Raw genomic sequence first — 22524 nt, 5'->3', positions numbered from 1 at the left:
CTCTCACATCACGCCTCCAGGCTTGTGGGTGTGGTTCCCACTCCTAGTTCTGCATGTACAGCTTGCATGTTCTCCCCGTGTTCCTGTGAGTTTCCTCAGGTTTCCTCCCGCTGTCCAAGATCATGCAGTTTGGTGATTTAGTGTCTCTTGATTGTCCTCAGCATGTGAGTGAGTGTTTGCCCTGTGATGGACTGGCATCCCATCCAGGGTGTCTCTGCCTTGTGCCCTGTGCTTCCTGTGATGTGTGTGTCCCATAACCCTGTATTGGATAAGCGGTTATTGGAATTAGTTAGATACTTTTTCGATATATGATCTTTCTGTTCCTGGGGATGGCTGAAGCTGGTCCATTAACTTTTGGCTTAAATGTAAGACTTTAACTTAATAGTGTTCAATGAATATCTAGAATAAATTTTTATTATTAGAGTATGGAATTATTTTGGATGATTAAAATTATCACTCTGAACCTGGTCACCTGACTCTCCTTCCTAACACAAATACACTCCCAGCACAAACACACAGAAAGAAAAGGAAGAAATGACATATATGTGCTACACACTTTATTTTCATGAATATTATATATAGAAGAATGTAAAAAAACAAGTCTGTGCATTGACAGCACTTGTCAAAGCTTGTTCTGTCTAATCCTAACACAGTCTCTATAATTTCACATCCATGCATGTTTCACCTGAAACCACATGATCCCAAACATGTTTCTAGACAGACACAGAAATTCATTCTCAGTAGATCTGCTCTCTTATACCTTTATACCTAATTTCTATCTACTGTACAAAATCAAAGAGTAGGATTATAGTTTGTTTACAGAAAAACAATGTCAGTAACTGTTATTCTCATAAAAGAAAAATAAATGTTCGCTTTGGGTACAGTACATGTACTATTTTGTTCATAAACTGCAGATCCAGTGTTTGCCCAGTCTGCTCTTCTCAGTCTGGCCTCAGTCCAAAATCACACCTGCTGCAGCCTGACAAGCAGAAAGTTCCTCCCACTGTCACACACAGACGACTATCAGAGAAAACGAAATTGAATCCTATCAGTGTTCGTGGTAAAATGGCAGAAGCCAGAGTTGCAGTAGATGTAAACGAGTTCAGTTGTGCAATCTGTCTGGATCTACTAAAGGATCCAGTGGCTATTCCCTGTGGACACAGTTACTGTATGAGCTGCATTAAGAGCTGCTGGGATCAGGAGGATCATGCTGGAGTTTACAGCTGCCCCCAGTGCAGACAGACCTTCATACCCAGACCTGTTCTGAACAGAAACACCATACTGGCTGAAATGGTGCAGAAACTGAAGAACACTGGACTACAAGCAGCTACTCCTGCTGACCAGTATGCTGGACCTGGAGATGTGGAGTGTGACGTCTGCACTGGGAGAAAACACAAAGCTGTCAAGTCCTGCCTGGTGTGTCTGGCCTCCTACTGTGAAACTGACCTGCAGCTTCACAATAAACTCCATCAAGCAAAACAGCACAAGCTCATTGATGCCATCGGCCATCTGAAGGACAAGGTCTGTTCCTACCATGACAAACCCCTGGAGGTCTACTGCCATACCGACCAGCAGTGTATCTGTCTTCTGTGTGTGATGGATGAACACAGAGGCCATGATACAGTCTCAGCTGCTACAGGAAGGGCGGAGATACAGGTGAGGCTAATTTAAAAGAATTTCCCCAAAGGGATCAATGAAAGTATCAATTATTGTTATTATCTAAAAGTTAATTTTAAATAAATGGATTTTGTCTTAACACATGTTAGTGTAATTGCTACAAAACACTCAGAACAAGTCTGGTTCGGTAAAGTTGTCATAACCTGCTTGTCCGGTCTTACTAGCGGGGTTACTAGCTTGTCGGATTTAAGGTAGTCTGGGAAAAATGTAAGTGAATGAATATGAAGTCCATTTAAACCTTTATCAGCAGACATTAAAGCTGTAGTTTTATACTGTTTATTAGCACTTATATCTTATTTTTAGCTCATTAAATCAGTCATACACACAGTACTGTATAGCTGCTATCTGTGGAGGTGTTGTTACTGTATGGTGTTTTTGGGTGCAAAATATCATGTACTGTGTTGTTACCAACTGATATTGCTAACAATGGCTAACAATTATCCAGGCTGGAAATGGGGCCCGTTTCAGCCAGCAGGATTTCTTGCTTAGCCAGACAGCTTGTCGGGTTTAAGGTCGTCCAGGATAAATATAAGTGAATGAAGAAATAGGCCATTTAAACTGGGACACATTAAATCCAACAAGTTACCCAGCTAAGAAAGAATTTTTTCTTTCTGAAATCGGTCACTGGTTTTGCTAAATTGCTGTTCGACTTGCAGCACTGGAACTTGTTTAACTCGTCTGTGACGTCATTCCCAGCTCCGAGTTCCGACCTCCGAGGTAAATGGAGCTCAGCATAAAAGTAGCGGCTCCATCACCTCAGAAACAGCCACCGTCCTGGGATTTTAATTTCACACACTCCAGTGTGTAGAGTTTACTGAGAATGGTGCAGTAAACATGAAACACCCAGAGTGTGATAGTTCTGGGGCAGCCTGTGGTTGAGTGGGCTAAGCCTCTCTGCCAGTGATCAGAAGATTGTCAGTTCAAGCCTGGCCTTGGTACATCTGGGGGTCCCTGAGCAAGACCCTTAACCCCCAGCTCTCCGGGTCCTGCTATGGGTGGCTGCCCTTTGCAGCCAGCTGGCTCTCACCTACAGAGTGCCAGTTGGGGGGGTTTGTTAAGAGAATTTCCCCAAAGGGATCAGTGAAAGGATCAATTATTGTTACTATTAAAACACCTTGAGTCAGAGGCTCTGCTTTTAACATGCGTCTCCACATCCATCTTGACCATCCGTTTGTAGCTGGATCTCACTTTCCGCAGTAATTTAAATCAGCACGTAAATAACGTCCGTATGCAGAATCTGCTGAACATTAAAAGGACAGGAAGAAATCAGAAGCTATTAGTACATTTTATGGTAACAAAACCGCCTGAGATGTTTGTACGGAACGCCATGATACTCAAAATAAAATAAGTATGTCAAAAAATATAATAAAATTATAAATATTTCAATAATGTGTCCTTTTATTTTTAAGTAATTTCATAAAAGGTATTACATTTCATAATAACACTTGTCTTCTATGGATAATTTTTTAATTTGACAATTTATTAAGTTTCGTAATAATGTTGCGATTTTCATTAGACAATCATTATTATAAAATAATATTTTCACAATAAAGTTTAACTTTTCACATTATCCACATGCATATTTATACTGCATCAGGAGGTGTTTTGCAGGATTGGCACTGCAGCCACTGGATAAAACTCACACTGTTCCATTGGGACTGGTGTGGTGCTGAGGTGTCACCCACTGTACGGCTGCACTCAGGTTCTCATCCCTGAGGTGGTTCGTCGTGTGGTGGGTGCGGTAAGGCACTGTACTCAGTGTGTGCTCCTTACCACCTTACCTTACCTACATCAACACAGTACAAATGTACATGTTAAAAATGGTCTTTCAGAACAGATGTGGCGAGTGGTGGTGAGAGAAATACTGCCAAATAGTACCAAACAATGGTACCAATAGCCACACGTTAGTCCGACTACGCCACCCCAGGTATTACACCCAGAGAAAGTTAAATCGCCCTATCCCCGGGCAAAGGCACACTGGTCCGTTCACCATAAACAGCGGAGAGACGTTGTTCCGAACACACACACTTTTATTACACAGTAAAACCATAAAAAGAGTAATCAGTCGATCCCAGCACCGTAAGCTTGGAGCACCGCCGCGTACCAGCAGCCACTTCCTGCCGATCTAAGGCTGGGCGCCGGGACCTAGAACAGCCAGAGTCGGGCGGGCACAAGCGAGGAGGGAAAAACAAGATGTAACCGCAAACCAAACAAAATCACGCAAAACCCAAAGAAAACACTGCAGTCTAAAAGAAACAAATAAAATACAAAACCATTACATTAATACACAATAAAAAATCCCATTTAAAACAGAACAAATGTATCAACAAAACAAACATAATACAATCAAAACAAAACACAAACCCTTAGGAAGCGGGGGACCAGTCAGACTCTCCAACCCCCGCTCGCACGCATGTGGGCACGCACACCCCCCTGCCCCCAGCTATGGACCCGCTTGCGACTCAGCCTGCTATAGGCTAGACAGAGTATGGACAAACCGGAAGCGCAAAGCGCGAAACGGTGCAAATGTCACTAGACAGCAGCAATAAGGCAAAGTGAAGCTGAGCCGCCGCTAGGCAGAGCAGGGCGCCGTCGCCGCTAGGCAGAGCAGGGCGCCGTCGCCGCTAGGCAGAGCAGGGCGCAGTCGCCGCTAGGCAGAGCAGCAGTAGTTCCACGCGAAATGAAGCAGCTGTCAACCCCACGCCGCAACACACGGGACCCTGTAATAATAAAAAGTAAGGACTCAAAACCCAGCCGTATTAGCCCCAACGTCAACCGTTCTACTGCAGCTTGTAATATTCACCATACCGGGCTGAACACACCAAGGTAAGATGTCCGCAGACGAACAGGAGATCCGGCAATTAAGGTGACCGCCGACAAGGAGCCTAGAACATTGGTGCCAGGGTAACCCTTATAGTCTGAGCGCCCTCTCCGATTGGCCACTCCCCTCCAAAACTTAATTAGGCACACACCTCGTTTCCTTCTCCTGCTACACAAAGATATACGTAGATTAATACTTTTCTATTCAAGGTTAAAGGGTTCACCCTTTAATGCATTGTGTTGGTTGCCAAAGGATAATATTTTGTCTTTTAATGATAACCAATGTCCTGGGTATGATATTAAACTGCATCTGGCCCTGCAAGCGGTCCTCCAACTTGCAGGGAATTTTTGGGGGTTAGTGGTGGGGGGTAGATGGAGCTCGTCAGCCTTGGCAGGCAGACCGTCTAGGAGAAGGAAAACTCTGATTTCAAACCACAGCGCCAGGTGTGTTGGACAGTTTCGACGCGCGACGACCCTGCGTTCACGGACATGTCTTAAGTATTCAGCAACCATGCCCCTGCCAGGGTTACCAGCCCCACTGCCTTGTGGGTATCTTCCGATACTGAGGAGAAAAGGCTACGGGAGTAAACCCAGACAGAAAATCCGGAGTGGAGCCCCTAAGCAACTCCTGCAGCCAAGCTGGTGCCAAATGTATTGCTTTGCTTTCCTTTGGACATCACCTGCAAGGCCGAGAGGGGGATGCTAGTGTCCGGGCAGCCTAGTGTCTCCAAAACCTGCGCCCAGGCTTGCGCCCTGGAGAAGTTACTCCAGTGCCGCTGTCTCACAGCGTCATCACAACACGGAAGACAGCATGTCGTTGATGACTGTAGAAAGACCGCCGTCATAAACCATGAGTTGAAGAAGCTCAATATTGACATCGCTACCCTCCAGGAAACTAGACTCCCTGCAGACGGCAGCCTCAGAGGAAAGGACTACACCTTCTTCTGGCAGGGGAAGAGACCTGAGGAACCACGACAGTATGGCATTGGCTTTGCCATGAGTAACGCCCTCCTCACCTCAGTGGTGCCTCCAGAAGGCGGCACTGAAAGGATCCTGTCCCTCCGACTCTCCTGCTGCACTGGACCCCTGAACATCCTGAGCGTCTATGCTCCAACACTATGCTCTCCTGCAGAGATCAAGGATCAGTTTTACGAGGAACTCCATGCCGCCATTAGAAGAGTACCTTCCTCAGAAGCCTTAGTCCTACTCGGCGACTTTAATGCCAGGGTGGGAAGTGACCATGACTCCTGGCCCACATGTCTTAGCCACTTTGGTGTAGGAAAACTTAATGAGAACGGCCAGAGGCTTCTTGAGCTTTGCTCCTACCACGACCTCTGCATTTCAAACACGTTCTTCTCCACCAAACCTCATCACCGAGTATCATGGCGGCACCCCAGGTCCCGCCACTGGCACCAGTTAGTCCTGCTTATCACACGCAGGACTATGCTTCGCAGTATCCTCGTCTCCCGCAGCTATCACAGTGCTGACTGTGATACAGACCACTCCCTGGTCGGCAGCAAACTGCGACTTCAGCCTAAGCGTCTCCATCACACAAGGCAGAAAGGGCGGCCACGAATCAACGTAGCTAGAACCTTTGTCCCCGATCTATGCACCCAGTTCGCAGAATCCATCACGCAAGCCTGCCAGGAACCCCCAACAGGCAGCGTAGATGAGAAGTGGAACTTCATTCGGGACACCACATACCATCATGCCATGGCCACCTTTGGCAAGAAGGAGAGAAGAAACCCCGACTAGTTCGACGCAAAAGTCGCAGAGATTGAGCCTGCAGTAGACGCTAAACGTGCAGCGCTCATCAAGCACAAGAACAACCCCTCAGAGGGCACTTTAGCTGCACTAAGGAAGGCTAGGAGCGAAGTCCAATGCATGGCCCGCCGCTGCGCCAACGACTATTAGCTGAATCTCTGCCTGAGCATCCAGCAAGCTGCTGACAGCGGCAATGCCCGTGGCATGTTCGAAGGCATGAAGAAGGCGATCGGCCTGTCTGCCACCAAGATTGCGCCACTGAAGTCCTCAACCAGCGATATTATCACAGACAGATCCAAACAGATGGAACGATGGGCCGAGCACTACCAACAACTCTACTCCCAGGAATCCGCCGTCACCAAAGATGCTCTGCAGCACATCCAGACCCTGCCAGTCTTAGAGGAGCTCGATGCCATACCTACCCCAGAGGAGCTCAGCAAAGCCATAGACTCCCTAGCCTGCGGAAAAGCTCCAGGTGAAGACGGCATACCCCATCATCAGTCTCAAGAAGACTAACATCATGAGTCAGGATGTCAGCAGCATCCCCAGTATCTGCATCGGTGACTACACTCTAGAGGTAGTGGAAGAGTTAGTCTATCTGGGCTCTACCATCAGCAGTAACCTATCACTTAACACTGAACTTGAGAAACGGATCGGCAAGGCCGCCAGAACGATGGCACGCCTCACCAAACGAGTGTGGGAGAACACCATGCTGACCATCAACACCAAGATTCATGTCTATCAGGCCTGCGTCCTCAGCACCCTCTTGTATGTCCGCCAGGAACACAGACTCAACACGTTCCATCTCCGCTGCCTGCGAAGGATACTGGGCATCACATTGCAGGACCTTATTTCCAACACGGTTGTCCTGGAACAGGCAGGCATCCACAGCATGTATGCTCTGCTCACCCAGCGCCGCCTTCGCTGGCTCGGCCACGTTCATCGCATGGACGATGGACGGCTCCCCAAAGAAATCCTCTATGGAAAACTGGGCTCAGGCATCAGACTAATGGGGAGGCCAGCACTGCGCTACAAAGACGTCTGCAAGCGTGACATGGAAGCCTACGACATCAACCCCACAACATTGGAAGCTGGAGCAGCAGATCGCAGTGGCTGGATAATTACTCACGAGCCAGGAAATGCTGATAAGCTGTTCAAAATCAGACCAGTGTTGGATACACTAGAGAAAACCTTCCATTCAGCAGTCGACCCTGAAGAATTTCAATCAATTGACGAGCAGATTATTGCCTTCAAAAGCCATCTGTCACTCAAGCAGTACATTCCAAAAAAACCCAAACACTGGGGAGTGAAAGTGTGGGTAAGAGCAGGGATCTCAGGATACATGTACAGATTTGAAGTGTACCAGGGTTCAGCTGGGCGTGGTCAGGACAGTGGATTGGAAATGGCTGCAGAACTAGTCATGTGCCTCTGTGATGACATAAAGCCGAAGAATCATAAGGTGTTTTTGACAACTCCTTTTGTACCATTCCACTCATTCAGGCACTGCACCAACAAGGCATTTTTAGCACTGGCACATGCAGAGTTAACAGGCTCCAAGGAGCACAGGTGAAACTGAAGAGCGGGAAGAAACTGAAAGAAGAGGGAAGAGGGGCTTGCTCTGTTGTCACCAATGCTGAAAACATCACCGTCACACGTTGGTTAGACAGTTCAGTGATTCACATGGCTTCTTCCTACGCTGGCCAATCCCCACCAAATGTGGCCAAGAGATGGAGCAAGAAAGAAAGGAGTATTTGGAGACACATAGACAATCTTCTTTTCTTGTTGTTAGAAATAGATTATGAGAGTTTAGGCTATATAATTCCTCATCGCTGATTTTTCCAAAGGCTAGAACAGTATAAATCTTAAAATATATAGAAATATCTGTTCAACAGAATTAAAACGAAATACGTTTTCATACTTTTCATGTAATCAGTTCTATTTATTCGTTTTTGATGGCATATTGCCAAATGCATGCAGTTCACTAAAGTGGGCATGTAAATTACTTTTAGAAGAAATGTATGTTGAAATAAAAAGTTAACAGCTGTTTTTTTTTATCCCTTCAGAGAAATAAAACCACATAGGAAAAAAATCCAGACTCAGATATTCGTAATTCATGCATGAAAGGGTTAAATATATTATCTGTTCAAATTCTGAAAGATCTTTAATAAATCCCATTTTACACATTTTCCTTTCTGAATTTGCATGGAACATCAGTGATGTACACTATGACACGTTTCCATATGAATGGGTCACAACAGTCCAATATTAAACCAACTTCCCAGCGGATTCAGAGTTTTTAGTGCCACAGGAGAAAAGATGCATTATTGTTGTTCACAGTGCAGTTTATACACAGTGGCCCATTCTCAACTGACATGCGATCTGACATCAATCTAATAGGACGTCAGTTGAGTAGCTGGTCCTGCAGTGCAGCCCAGGACACATTCACCTTCACATTGCTATAAGAATGTGGCCATATGCGGCCCAGACCACCTCCCAATGTGGTTTCAGTGATTGGATCTCAGCGAATCTTCAATGTGTCCTGGGTGCCTTCACACCTGCCCACTTCTGACTGGATCACCCAGGACGCATGTTAATACCAGGTGGAAACAGGACCAAAGGGTCTATGTCCAGTTTATCCTACCTACAGTCAATAAATCATTCACGAATATCCATCCATCTATCCATCCATCCATCCATCCATCCATCCATCCATCCATCCATCCACCCATCCATCCATCTCCTAACCGGTAATCCAGGTCAGGGTCAGGGGGAGTGCCTGGAGCCTTTCCCAGGCAGCATATAGCCCAAGGCTGGGGTCCACCCTGGGCAGGATGATTAATGAATGTGATCTCAGCTAATGAAACAAACTTGTTTTGTCGTCTTGTTTCCTATCTGTAGAAACAAATGGGTGAAACACAGAGGGAATTTCAGCAGAGAATTCAGATGAGAGAGAAGGAGCTGCAGGAGCTGAGAGAGGCTGTGGCCTCATTCACAGTGAGTATGAACCTGAGGAGAAGATAACAGCTGGCTTGTGATCATATTGAATCTTCTTTCAGATTCAATAGATTGCAGATTTACAGACTTGTGAGGATTAATCAAATTAATGCTGCTCAGGGTTATTCTGGGTCAGTGGGATAAAGTTGCTGGATTACAGAGTTTAACCAAGTGTTGCAGCAGTAGTAGCTTATTTATTTAAAAAAAAAACAATTAAAGGCCCATTTGAGAAAAATGCAACTTTTCACAAACCAGCGTAATGCAAATAAACACAGAAAAAGTCACCTATTAAACTGAGACCTAATGGTGACAACCAACCTGCCCCATACAGCCACCAGTCTCTGCCAAATCCCTGCAGCTGACAGTGTATGAGCTTAATGAGTGATCATTTCCAATCAGTGCTGGCTGGGTTTCAGTACCTGAGGCATCCAGCATGGTGACGCTCCAAACCCCAGCCCTGTGCTGTTTTTATACCTCCTGTCAGCTCACATCTCTATTGTACAATGAGGCTCTCTGGAGTCTCAAAAGGGGCCAATTGTAATTTACCGTCCTCTGCTCCCTGTGTCACCAACAGAGCTCAGCACAGTCAGCAGTGGAGGAGAGCGAGAGGATCTTCACTGAGATGATTCGCTCCATTAAGAGAAGATGCTCTGAGGTGAGAAAGCTGATCAGAGATCAGGAAAAGGCTGCAGTGAGTCAGGCTGAAGGAGACATGGAGAGACTGAAGCAGGAGATTGATGAACTGAAGAGGAGACAGTCTGAGCTGGAGCAGCTTTCACACACAGAGGATCACATCCATTTCCTCCAGGTAACAGAACAGCTACTTTGGCAATAAGAAAACCAGAGTAAAATGAATGCATATTGCCATTTGTATTTCAGCTAGTCTGTCATTTGTCACATGTTAATGGTTCTGTTAATTAGATTGCAATACACATTTGTATTGATGAAGCTGTTTAATCAGACTGTGTGTCTGTAGAGGCGCCAGGCTCTTCCTGTCACTCCTGAAGCTGGATTTGGACCCAGAATCTCTGTCAGTCCAAGATCTGATTTTGGGAATTTGAGGAAGGCGGTTTCTGAGCTGAAAGATCAACTGCAGAATGTTTGCAGAATGAAAATGGCAGAGATCCATCACCCAGGTTAATACATTTTCTAGTCTGTTCATGTTAATATAGACCAGGGCTGGCCAATCATGGCTGTCTGTGGGGTTTTGCTGGATTACTAATTAGAGGACTGATTGGCTGAAGGGTCTCACACCTGGGGTTTAACAGCTAAAGGTTACCCCAAAGACCTGCGTACACAGTGGCACTTTGCGGGTAAGATTGCCCCTCCGATGTAGACCATGCAGAGAGAGTATGCAGTACAGTCAGCCTCACATTTGTGTGACCAAGTCAGTTTGTTTTCAATAAGTTTAAATCTTTGTGATAACTGGTGAAAGAGCTTCACATTCTACTGGCTGCAAAACCCAGATCACATGAAACATGTTTCTTCCACATTATAGAAACCAAAAATCTGTATTATGTGTCACTTAGCATGATTTGCAGTTTGTTAAAATGCCTGTTATTGTCCCTCATAATGATAATACCCCACTGCTGTTATCTCCACAGTGAGTGAAGTCCATCTCCCACAAGTAAATTCCTTTTACTCACATCCCTGTTTCTCTCTGTCTCCTTCTAGTTACCAAAGACACCGTCCTACCGGTATTAGTGCCCAGGACCAGAGCAGAATTCTTACAATGTGAGTCTATTCACACACACGCTTCTTTCTCCCTGTATGAGGTGGAGTGTGTTTTATTGTGTTTTATTGTGTTTTATTGTGTTTCATTTTCTTCTGCTAGTGGAGCTTCTCTTTCTCTCTCCCGCTGCCTCCTGGTCTTTCACATTTACATGAGCTTTTTATCTCAGTAGACTTTGAATCCAATTGCTAAGTAAGGCAAGTTTATTCAGGGTGCTTTTCCACTGCACCAGGTACGGTACTTTTGGTTCTTTCCCTTTTCCATTAATTTCCGGTCAAGTACCAGTACCAGAAGTTCCAGTACCAAAAGCAGCATTGCAACTGCGATACTTTTTCGGTACTTCGGAACTTTGGTGTGGGACTTACAAACACGTTCATTGTCAATTTAAAAGACAATTTTAAAAAGTCTAAAATCCCAAAAAACAAATAAACAGTTAACTAAAAAGAAGTGACATTGTAGTGGCAGCATATGACTAAACTTCTGCTAATTTAATTTATTGAAACAAAGCAGCAACAGTAACGTTTTAAGCCCTTATTATAATGAGCTGACAGTGTTAGCAGACCTCAGGTCTTTAGGAAGGTTGTTCCACAGACAGGGAGCATAGAGACTAAAAGCTGCTTCAGCCTGCTTGGTCTTAATTCTGGGACACTGAGTAAACTTTCAGGGGTCTGGATGCTTCACAAGGTTCAAGGAAGTTAGTGCCATTTAGTGCCTTGTACACAAGTAATATTTAATTATTAATCCTATGATGCTCAGGAAGCCAGTGCAGTGATTAAGGAGCTGTGTGATATGCTCTACTTCCTTGGTGTTAGTGAGGACTCTGGTGGCAGCATCCTGGATGAGCTGCAGCTGTCTGACTGATTTATTACCAAGACCTGTGAAGACACCATTTCAATAGTCTAGCCTGCTGGAAATAAACACATGAACAAGCTTTTCCGCATCTGGTTTAGAGAGAAATCCTTCTCTCTCTCTCTTATTGGGCTGGTTTCAGCTTCCGTTGGGTGGATTTTAAGCAGAACTTGGGCTGGACCTGGGAACACTGTACTGATGCCTCATTTCCACCAACATGGAGCCAGTGCTGGGCTGGTTGTCACTTGATGCCTTTTCAGAACCTGCCTGCGTCTCCACCAGTTTAGAAAATGAACATAGGTGACAGTGAGAGTAAAGGTTCATATGTATTCCGTTTTGTGGAATTTGTTCTTTTCTGTTCCAGAATAAGTTTTTATAAGCTGCCAGCTGTCCTTTTACCGATCGCGCTATTAAAGATGCCAATAACTGAACTTTGCAATCTGCCTCATGATCTCTTCGCCACTCAAGTGCCACAATATTTTATTTATTAGACCTGGTTTTCATGTAGGGGCGGCATGGTGGTGCAGTGGTTAGCACTGTTGCCTCACACCTCTGGGACCCGGGTTCGAATCTCCGCCTGGGTCACATATGTGTGGAGTTTGCATATTCTCCCCATGGGGTTTCCTCCGGGTACTCCGGTTTCCCCCCACAGTCCAAAAACATGCTGAGGCTAATTGGACTTGCCGAATTGCCCGTAGGAATGCATGTGTGAGTGGATGGTGTGTGAGTGTGCCCTGCGATGGGCTGGCCCCCCATCCTGGGTTGTTCCCAGCCTCGTGCCCATTGCTTCTGGGATAGGCTCCGGACCCCCCGCGACCCAGTAGGATAAGCGGTTTGGAAAATGGATGGATGGATGGTTTTCATGTACAATGCAAAGTTACTCTGATAATAAGCTGGCTAGTTGTTTTACTGCTGCCACCAGAAATATTAGACAAAACTATATTGGTTATTGACTGAATTATCCAGGTATGCGGACGGTTTGGACACGATTATACCCATGATTATAACGCTTTATGGATTCTTTATGACAAGATGATAGGCGCTATAGATACCTTCATAATGCAATACAAAGCATCCTTAATGCTTATACCGATCATTATAATGTATTATAAAGGTATTTATAGTGCACTAAAGATGAGAGCTTCATAAATCATTCATTATGCATAATAAGCATGCCTATAATGTGTTATGCCTTTTGATAAATATTTAAAGCCATGATTATAATGCATTACAATGGATTATTATTTGTTGTGAATTTTTTAAATTACTAACAACATGGCCTTAAGTGTTCCAGAGATTTTATCTGTAATCTGAGCAAATGGAAGCATGTAGATGTTGAACAAAGAGGCCCAATGAGGATTAGTGATCATTGTCGACATGCCACAGCACACAGTGTACAACAATGAAATGTGTCCTTTGCTTATGGTACCTCAGCGACGCCTTGCCGGTTGGGGATTCAAACCAACAATCTCTCAATTACTAGTGCGCATCCCTAACCATTAAGCCACCACTGCCCACTGCCAATAACGGACCCTTGAGGAACTCCACATGTAATTTCTGTTCATTCAGATTCATAATTACCCTTCTGACAGAAAGTAGTGCCTGACTTGCAGAAATAATTCAAACTCATTAAATAAGGCGGCGGCTCCACCTCCTTCCGTAAGTGCTCTAGTCTCACTGATAAAGGGCAAGTAGGAGTAGCTGGTTTGATCAGGGCTGCTGCATAATTTTCATTTGACCCCATTTCAGTTTAACGCATAAAAATCAAGGTTTATCTTGATAATACAATCAGTCATTAATAATGATTTTCCAGCCACAGACCTGATATTCAGTAAAGATCAGTTTAATGTATTAAACACATTGTCTGACCCAGTGTGTAGGTGACACACAACAGGAGTCAGATGAGAGAGAGTAGCTGTGGGCTTTGATGCACTTTGTTCCCCCTGAAGTCAGTCAGAGCAGGAATGGCTGACACTGGGGCTACTCCTCACTGCCTAGTGTGGGCTGTAGCTACAGTAGGGGATCCAAACCAAGTAAGCGGGGGTGGGGGGGTAAGGGCCCAGTCATTCTTATATTATGTGAGGTATCTATGAGCAGTAAGGTTCGGGGGGGGGCTTCCTTCCTTCACGTTTGCTCCTTTTGTGCATTTGCTGAGTGTACTTTTTCACTCAGTGGTAATTCTTACCTGAAGGACTTTATGCAGCAGTTTGACTGAGCAGATGTTTGGAAAATGACCCGTCCACTTCAAAGACCTTTTACATGGAACAATAACACCTTTTCAAATCAGTCACAAGCTGATTTTTCGCTTATTTTTAATGAATTAGGAAATATTTATACAAACATTATACCTTCACCATTTTCTGACCACTGAGCCATTGACATCCATATATCCATATTGTCATCATCTACTGGATGTAAAATATCTTTATACTGGAAATTAAACAGTTCAATCTTGAAAAATAAAGTAGCTATTTCAAATATAGAATAAACAATTGACTTACACTGGAACAGACCCAATATAGAAAAAAGTATTGTAATAATAACATGATGTAGCAAAATTTGTCAGAAGGTTTAGTAGTGACTTGGCGCGAATCGGAAGAGATGAAGAAAAGAAAATTATAAATGAGATTTACTGCTTTAACCTGCAAACCAGTCAGTCATCTGACTGATACAGAAAATAATGTAGGAGGTGACTTACAGAATAAATTGGATGATTATATATAAACATAAGGCAGAAGGAGCCTTTGTTAGATTGTGGCAAAAATGGCTTGAAGAAGGTGAGCAGAACTCAGCCTATTTCTTTAGGCTAGAAAGACAGCAAGTCAGGAACAACAGCATTATGCGGGTGAGGATTTATGGAAATGCTGCGGAAAAATTTTGATTTCTTCTGAAACACCATGGGAATAACTGATGTGGATCGTGAACTTTGTGACGTCCCAGTTGGTTTAACTGAGATGTCTGCAGCAATAAATTGCTTAAAAAATAATAAATCGCCGGGAACAGACAGTCTAACCTCAGAATTTTATAAACCTTTCACTGAAAATCTTGCTCCTTTCTTACAGCAAATATAAAATGAGAGCATAATAAACTCAGTACTTCCTGCCAAATTATGCCAAAGCATAATCAATATAATTTTAAAACCTAATAAAGACTTTCTTTTAGTTGATAATTGGCATCCAATATAAAGTTCTAGCTTTGATTCTGGGCAAAAGTGTTGAAAATGACTTTGAACTGTATTTGCCCTCTCCCTCTCTTTCCTTCATTCTTTTTTCTTGTCCTTTCCTTATTCTTTCTCTTCTCTTTTCTCCCGCTTTCGGCTAGTATAAAAGTATATGAATAATTTCATCATGCATTACCTGATGCGATGGGCTGGCCCCCCATCCTGGGTTGTTCCCTGCCTCATGCCCATTGCTTCCGGGATAGGCTCCGGACCCCCCACGACCCAGTAGGATAAGCGGTTTGGAAAATGGATGGATGGATGGATTTTACTTACTATATTATCTTGTTTTGACATACAATATTCAGTAAAGTTGGGAGGGAAAAATGTTGTACAATCGCAGTGAGCTGCTAATTTTGTAGCACTGCTGCGGCATCTCTATACAGACACTCCTCACTTAACCACCGAGTTCCAATCCTACAGCTAGGTCCTTAAGCTAATCCAGAGTCTTTTTTCATCATTGCTGGAGATTTCAATCAGGCAAATCTGAAGCCAGTTTTACCCAAATTCTTCCAACATGTGAACCTCCCAGCTAGAGGGAGAATCTGTCTGGACAATGTTCACACAAACGTTTGTGAGGCCTACAAGGCCCTTCCCCCCCCCCCCCCCCCCCCCCCCCCACCTCGGCTACTCAGACCATGTCACTGTGTTCATGGTTCCTGTGTATAAATCCCTGCTGAAGCACAACAAACCAGTCAGTAAGAGTGTGGCCAGCTGGTGCCGTCTCAGCTCTCCAAGGCTGCTTTGGATCTACTGACTGGGACATTTTTAAGGAGGCTGCTATAAATGGTGACGTCATCAACCTGGAGGAGTATATAAACTCTGTGATCGATGACGAGAGCCAACCAAAGGCCCTGGATGATGAGGGAAGTGCTCACACAGCTAAGAATCAGAAATGCAGCTTTCAGATCTAAAGACAAGGCTGCCCTCAGGACGCCCAGAGGCAACCTGTCCCGAGCTATAAGGATAGCCAATCAGGCACATGCACAGAGGATCAGTGAACACTTTAAATGCACCAAAGACACACGCCGTATATGGCAGGGAATTCAGCCAATCACGGTCTACGAGCCCAACCCACACATCAGTGGCGGCGATGTCTCCCTTCCAAATAAGCTAAACAACTGCTTTGTACAGAATAAGCTGACACCGCTCACCCCCCCCCCCCAAGTGAGGAGCTACTCTGTCTGACCACAGCTGATGTGAGAAGTACTCTATCCACATAAGGCTGCAGGACCTGACAACATACTTGGCTTAGTGCTGAGAGAATGCACTGCCCACCTGGCTGGTGTCCTCACAGAATGCACCTCTTTAAGCCAGTGGTCTGTCCCAGCATGCTTCAAATTAACCACCATCATCCCAGTGCTGTAGAAGCCATCAGTGACTAGCCTGAATGACTACTGCCCTGTACAACAACAACAACAACAAATTTATTTTTATATAGCGCATTATCACAACATTACATTGTCTCAAAGCGCTTTACAGTATCCTCACCCAAAGCCCCCAGTGAGTAAGCCATAGGCGACAGTGGCAAGGAAAAACTCCCTAGAAGGAAGAAACCTTGAGAGGGACCAGACTCAAAGGGGAAGCCCATCCTCCAGGGGCCGGCAGGGATAGTCAAATAGAGAGAAAGCACTCAGGTCAATCATCATGAAGTGCTTGGAAAGGCTGGTCATTGCAGTAATACATAAAGACCAATCTTCCTACCTCTCTAGACCCTCTCCAATCTGCATACCGGCCCAACAGGTCTACTGAGGACACCGTAGCCTCTGCCCATCACCTTTCCCTGACACATCTGGGTAAGAGAGTCACATATGTCAGGATGTTATTCATAGACTTCAGCTCTACTTTCAATACGTCCCTCAAAAACTGAGGGGGTTAAGCTTGAACACCACTCTCTGCGGCTGGATCTTGGATTTCCTGACAGAGACGCCCCAGTCAGTATGTATGGGCTGCAACACCTCCAACACCATCATCATGAAGTTTGTGGATGATACCACTGTGGTGGGACTGATAAACAGAGAAGATGAATCAGCATACAGGGAAGTGGTGGAAAGTCTGTCCACAAGGTGCAGAGACAACAACCTATCTGTCAACATTGACAAGGCAAAGGAGATGATTGTGGATTTCAGAAGGACATGACCTGCCCACACCCCACTCAGCATCAAAGGTACTGCTGTGGAGATTGTAAGGAGAACCAAGTTCCTCGGTGTGGACATAACTGAGGAACTTACATGGTCAAAAAAACACCGCATCCTAATTCAAGAAAGCCCAGCAAAGACTAAATGTCCTGAGGCGCTGAAATAAGCAAACCTTCCCCTCCCATCCTCACCATGTTCTATAGAGGCACCATCGGCAGTGTTCTGACTAACTGCATCACCATCTGGTATGGCAGCTGCAACAAATCTGACCACAAGTGCCTGCAGAAAGTAGTGAAGACAGCAGAGAACATTATGGGATGCCTCTCCCTTCCCTACAAGCCGCATTTTGCAAATGCAGTGTCCGCAAGGCCTGCAGCATTGTGCAGGACCCATCACATCCCTCACATGGTCATTCCACACTCCAGCCACCTGAGAAGATACTGCAGCATCAGAGCCGGGTCTGCCAGGCTGCGTGGCAGTTTTTACCCCCAGGCTGTCAGGCTCCTCAACACCAGGCTGCCCCCCAAGATCCCTCACTCTGCCTCCACACTGCCTCAACCCCCCCGTAACCCACAGCTAAAGGCCACAGACCGACCCTTAAGCGCTGCACTGCACTTAACACTTTGTCACTCTGACATGGGGGCAATAATAAGAATCCCCATTATTCTCTGTCTGCCCCATTATTCTGCTTCTATTCCTATTTTCAGCTGTTAGAAATGTTAGACGTGTTACTGCTGTTGCTACTATGATCATACACTGTTTTACACTGTGAACTCAGGCTGTTACAGTGTGCATGATGGTGAATTCAGGTCTAACTGACTGCAGAAAAAACATCATATATTTAATATAGTTCTAACAATATTGCACATTACTGTATATTGCACAATCTACTCCTCTTCCTCAGTTACACTGTCCTGTAAGTCCTTTGCACATTGTCTTGTCTTGTTTTCTATATTGGACTAAGTTTATGTTTACACTGTGGGCCCTGAGCTTCGCCATTTCATCTCTCTGTATACTTATATATGATGTAGATGACAATAAAGTTCAATTTGACTTTGACTTTGATCTCGGGGGTTTGTTCACGGTGCAGCAATTTGGAAAAGGAGGGAACTGAGCTGGAAGGTGAAGCTTTTAATTTACCAGTTGATCTACGTTCCTACCCTCACCTATGGTCATGAGCTCTGGGTGATGACCGAATAAATGAGATTGCAAATACAAACAGCATAAATGAGTTTCCTCAGCAGGGTGTCTGGGCTCAGCCTTAGAGAGGGTGAGGAGCTCAGACATCCGGGCTCAGAGTAGAACTGCTGCTTCGCCGCATTGAAAGGAGTCAGTTGATGGTTCTAGGATACCTCTTGGACGGCTCCCTGGGGAGGTTTTCAGGGCATGTCCAACCTGGAGGAGGCCAGGGGGGAAAGCCAGAGATTATATATTAAATATACCCTGAGATATTATATATAATATATACAGCATTATATATAGAATATATGTTATATATTAGATAAGTGGCAGAAAATCGATGGATGAATGAATGAAACTGTATTGAAAAATAACGCTGCTTATGAAAGTAGGCAAGTAAGAATTTCAAGTTAGAATTTCATTGTACCTTATACACATGACACATGAAACTTATACTGCCATTAAATTTTGAAGTCGCTTTACACAGAAGGACACAATAGTGAATATTTTTTTTCTTGTCTCTGAAAATATACAGCTCTTCTGGACACTCATTCTTAAAAAAACCAGATGCTACTTTAATACTATCTGTACCGTATGAAAAGACAATGTTCCGTGACAATACGTGACCATACTGCCACCCCAATTTCTGGTGGTACTGCACATCGCGCATGCGTCTTGTTATCTTCATGTAGGCGCGCAGACTCAGCCGGAATCTGCACAGAAAACACGTGGCGGCCAGACTGGTACCTCTCCGCGCGCGTACAGGCGGACGTGTCTGTGTGGACTTTTATGATGCATTTTACTCCTCCGCGGACGACCGCCTGCCGCACTCCAGATTTGTCTTCAAACGCCAACATAGATGATTTTGATGAGGATTGTTGTAGTTTGCAAACCCTACAGCCAATTTTCAAGGTAATAAAACTGTTACATACATATAAATGTGTATGCATATATGTGCAGACTTGTCCCGAATTGAAAATCTCACGCCAGCCAGTTGATCAAAGTTGGCAGCCCCGTGAACTGCCGCTCTGAATTTGTAAAACGTAGGGTAACATACACAGACCTCGCGGCTGTAGTACGTGTGCAGGGAATATCAGAATAATAATTTACTACTAATAATACTTAAATAGAACACGTGCGCATGTGCAAAGTACACAGCTTGACCAGAGAAATATGAACGTTTCCATGTACGCAAACGCGGTGTAATACGCGAGTGATGCGCTTTGCGGAGAACCAGCCTAGATGCGTCCGCGTTGGTAGCGTCGCGTCGGCGCGCTGCTTGAGAGAGGTGTGTGTCCAAAGTGGATTAAAAGAAATTCATATTGTGACCTAAAGATAAACTCACTTTTAGTGGTAACCTTTGTCGTATGATTTTATGGTTAATAAAATGCTGAATGCTGTTTCTAATTTTACTTACCTATAATTAAGCCTATTAGTTTAACACGCGCATCATTTTGGCGCGTCTTCCCACCGGCGTCGCGCGGGCGTCCAACATTTCCTGAGGTAATTCACATATTTCACTTTTTATATTTTATGCATCGTACAGAATAATAGAGCGCAGGCTAAAGTGCAGTTCGGCCCCAGCGAGTCTCTCAGCGCGGCGTGTCTCACAGCGCAGGGGGCAGCCGGAGCGCCGCAGACTCGGGCGGCTACATGAGTATATTGGGAATAAAATGTGTGTATTGGAGCGAGTTCTGTGTTAGTGAGTGTGTGAGGTGTGACAGTGATAATGATGGAGATGCTGGGCTTCGTCATGGGATTAATCGCTCTTCCTCTTGCCTACAGACTCCTGCCAGCTGACGCTGGACCCCAACACAGCAAACAGAGAAGTGTCTCTGTCAGAGGGGAACAGGAAGGCGACATGGGGGGCAGAGCAGCAGCCATATCCTGATCATCCAGAGAGATTTGACTGCTGGTACCAAGTTCTGTTCAGAGAGAGTCTGACTGGTCGCTGTTACTGGGAGGCTGAGTGGAGTGGAGATGGAGCCTGGATAGGAGTGACTTATAAAGGAATCGGGAGGAAAGGACGCAGTGCTGATTGTCTGCTTGGAGCCAATGACAAGTCATGGATGCTGCTCTGCTCTCCTGACAGATACTCTGTCCGACACAATAATAACCAGACTCTCATACCCATAAAGCCCTCAGGCTCCCGCAGAGTAGGAGTGTATCTGGACCAGGCGGCTGGTACTCTGTCCTTCTACAGAGTCTCCTCTGATGGACTGACCCTCCTGTACAGCTTCACCTCCTCATTCACTGAACCCCTCTATCCAGGGTTTTATGTTTATCCAAACTCCCCCGTGTCGCTGTGCATGCTGGGATAGCTCACTGTGTGCTGGAGGAATCATTTTTACCGTATCAGAGTGTCACATGTCGCTGCTTCTCCGTGGTTAAAAGGTAAAATCTCTGCTTTATAACCAGTATAACCCTTTTTACTCTGTCTGAAGTGTGACGTATGTTAATAAAATAAGTAATTGGGTTCTGTAAGCTGAACAAACATGCAAAATTACTCTTTTTCTCTGATTTATGTTCTATGTTGTCTGTAAATGCACCTAAACTGCCAAAACAAATTCATAGTACATGCAGTTGTACCAATAGAGTTCATTCTGATTCTGAATAAAATAAAATGTAATGAAATCTAAGCCTGATGAGTGGGGGGAGCTTTTCCCCTCCCCTCTATATGTATATTTTATATTTCTGTCTATATATTGTATGTGCTACCTGTACACTGACAATAAAGGCTTCCTATTCTATCCCATTAATGTCCCGGTTCCGCGCTGCCCAGAACGTAACTGAGTAACAGACTTAATCCGCGCTCTCTGCTCACTGAGCGCAGCAGCCTGATATCGCAGCGGCGACGCTTTGGCCAGCAGGGGGCGGCAGACGGCAGACAGTTTATTAACTCAAAACCTACAGCGGTCCTGAGGTAACTTAGTAAAGATAATAATATAAATATAGAATCGTTTGATTTGAGTTTAACACTAAGAGGGATTTACCAACATGTCAGATTAATGGTGAGAACAGAACCAATAAATGACCAAAATTAAAACTCATAAGCCTGTGTGGAAGGTGCAGGAGCTGTTGGTCCATTTTAAACACAAGGTCAGCATGTTGGGGGAATGACATGCAGGCGTCCATAACTGTGCCCAGGTATTTAAATGCCTCCGCCTGCTCTGCCTACTGGCCGTTCAGATACTCCGGTTTCCTTCCACGGCCCAAAAAAGGTGAATTGAAGTTACCAGCTCGTCCAAAAGTATGACTGAGGGTGACTGTCACTATGAGTGGAACTGTCACTATGAGTGTGCCCTGGAATGGGTCGGCACCCCATGCTGGGCATCTTACAGGCTCCAGTCTCCCACAACCCTGAATAGGACATAGTATATGAAAATGCATGGAAAGAGAAATTATGTCGAAGACAAACTGGTAGGAGAGAGAATTATACTGAGAATGAATCTCTGTCTCCTTTTAGACTTTTGTTAGTCTAAGACTTACGAGGACACGGGGAGAACATGCAAGCTGTACATGCAGAACCAGGAGTGGGAACCACACCCACAAGCCTGGAGGCGTGAGAGCAGCTGGTCTGCAGTCCTGAAGGGAGCTGGAGCGCCGTTTCTTTGGGACAGTGTGGAGCCGTCCTGCATTACTGCTTATCCTGTACGGGGGGGTGGGGAGCCTTGCTAATCCAAATATTGCACTGCACCTCTGCTATGTTGCAACTATCTAGTTAACACCACACCGCAATACACACGTGAGCAGGTGTACCTGGACCTGCTCACTCCATGCAATCAAGTAGAACACAGACCCGGGTTGATAGGTTTATTGTTTACTTGTTTTGCGCTTGAAATCTCTGTATGTGGTTAAACAGAAAAATGGCCAGTATTGGTGTCATATTTCAGGTTGCCAAGTGGAATATGGTTATTGGTAATTGATGAAATTTTCTATATTCCTCTGGTGATTATGGGAGGGTCGAGTCACTTGTCGAAGGACCTGAGCCCAGGTGGATACTGGGTAATGTAGTTTTGGGTGCCTTCTCACTGGTAAAGGAAATTTCCTAAGGAAGTTTTGAATTTGTATTAAAGTAATTATTATTTAGGGGACTATTTATTATGTACTGTGTCACCAGGCGGACCGAGGTATCGCAGGAGCAGAGAAGGATA

At 45.0% G+C, this 22524-nt stretch overlaps 3 protein-coding genes and 1 long non-coding RNA gene across 6 annotated transcripts in view; 3 read left to right on the top strand and 1 right to left on the bottom strand.

Moving 5' to 3' along the window:
- LOC125724085 (tripartite motif-containing protein 16-like) overlaps window positions 1-21125 on the top strand; it is a 66379-nt gene extending 45254 nt beyond the window's left edge. The window contains exon 7 of the mRNA XM_049001040.1: window positions 20765-21125. The gene's annotated coding sequence lies outside the window, so the exon portion shown is untranslated. The remainder of the gene's footprint in view (window positions 1-20764) is intronic.
- Window positions 1-22524, bottom strand: part of LOC125724089 (uncharacterized) — a 273241-nt gene that overhangs the window by 166628 nt on the left and 84089 nt on the right. Inside the window, exon 1 of one of the 2 annotated variants that reach the window (XR_007387134.1) lies at window positions 20920-20968. The exons of the other annotated variant lie outside the window; for it this stretch is intronic. This is a non-coding gene — a long non-coding RNA (uncharacterized LOC125724089). Of the gene's footprint in view, window positions 1-20919; window positions 20969-22524 lie in introns of those variants that run through there. 2 annotated transcript variants of the gene reach the window in all.
- The window catches only part of LOC125724068 (uncharacterized), a 38820-nt gene that overhangs the window by 7083 nt on the left and 9213 nt on the right, over window positions 1-22524 (top strand). The window lies entirely within an intron of this gene.
- LOC125724041 (tripartite motif-containing protein 16-like) lies at window positions 1037-21004 on the top strand. 2 transcript variants are annotated; one of them, XM_049000960.1, is made up of 6 exons: window positions 1037-1521; window positions 9160-9255; window positions 9830-10063; window positions 10232-10391; window positions 10930-10989; window positions 20156-21004. In XM_049000960.1, exons 1-6 carry the CDS (start codon window positions 1066-1068, stop codon window positions 20689-20691), a joined length of 1542 nt encoding a protein of 513 aa, XP_048856917.1. In that variant the 5' UTR covers window positions 1037-1065; the 3' UTR covers window positions 20692-21004. The 2 variants fall into 2 exon arrangements, with proteins under 2 accessions (XP_048856917.1, XP_048856916.1); XM_049000959.1 differs by having other exon boundaries at window positions 1037-1656.

This window comes from Brienomyrus brachyistius, unplaced genomic scaffold (genome assembly GCF_023856365.1).
Source record: "Brienomyrus brachyistius isolate T26 unplaced genomic scaffold, BBRACH_0.4 scaffold54, whole genome shotgun sequence".
Lineage (NCBI taxonomy): Eukaryota > Metazoa > Chordata > Actinopteri > Osteoglossiformes > Mormyridae > Brienomyrus > Brienomyrus brachyistius.
The sequence above is the reverse complement of the archived record's forward strand: the minus strand, read 5'-3'. Positions and strand labels throughout refer to the sequence as shown.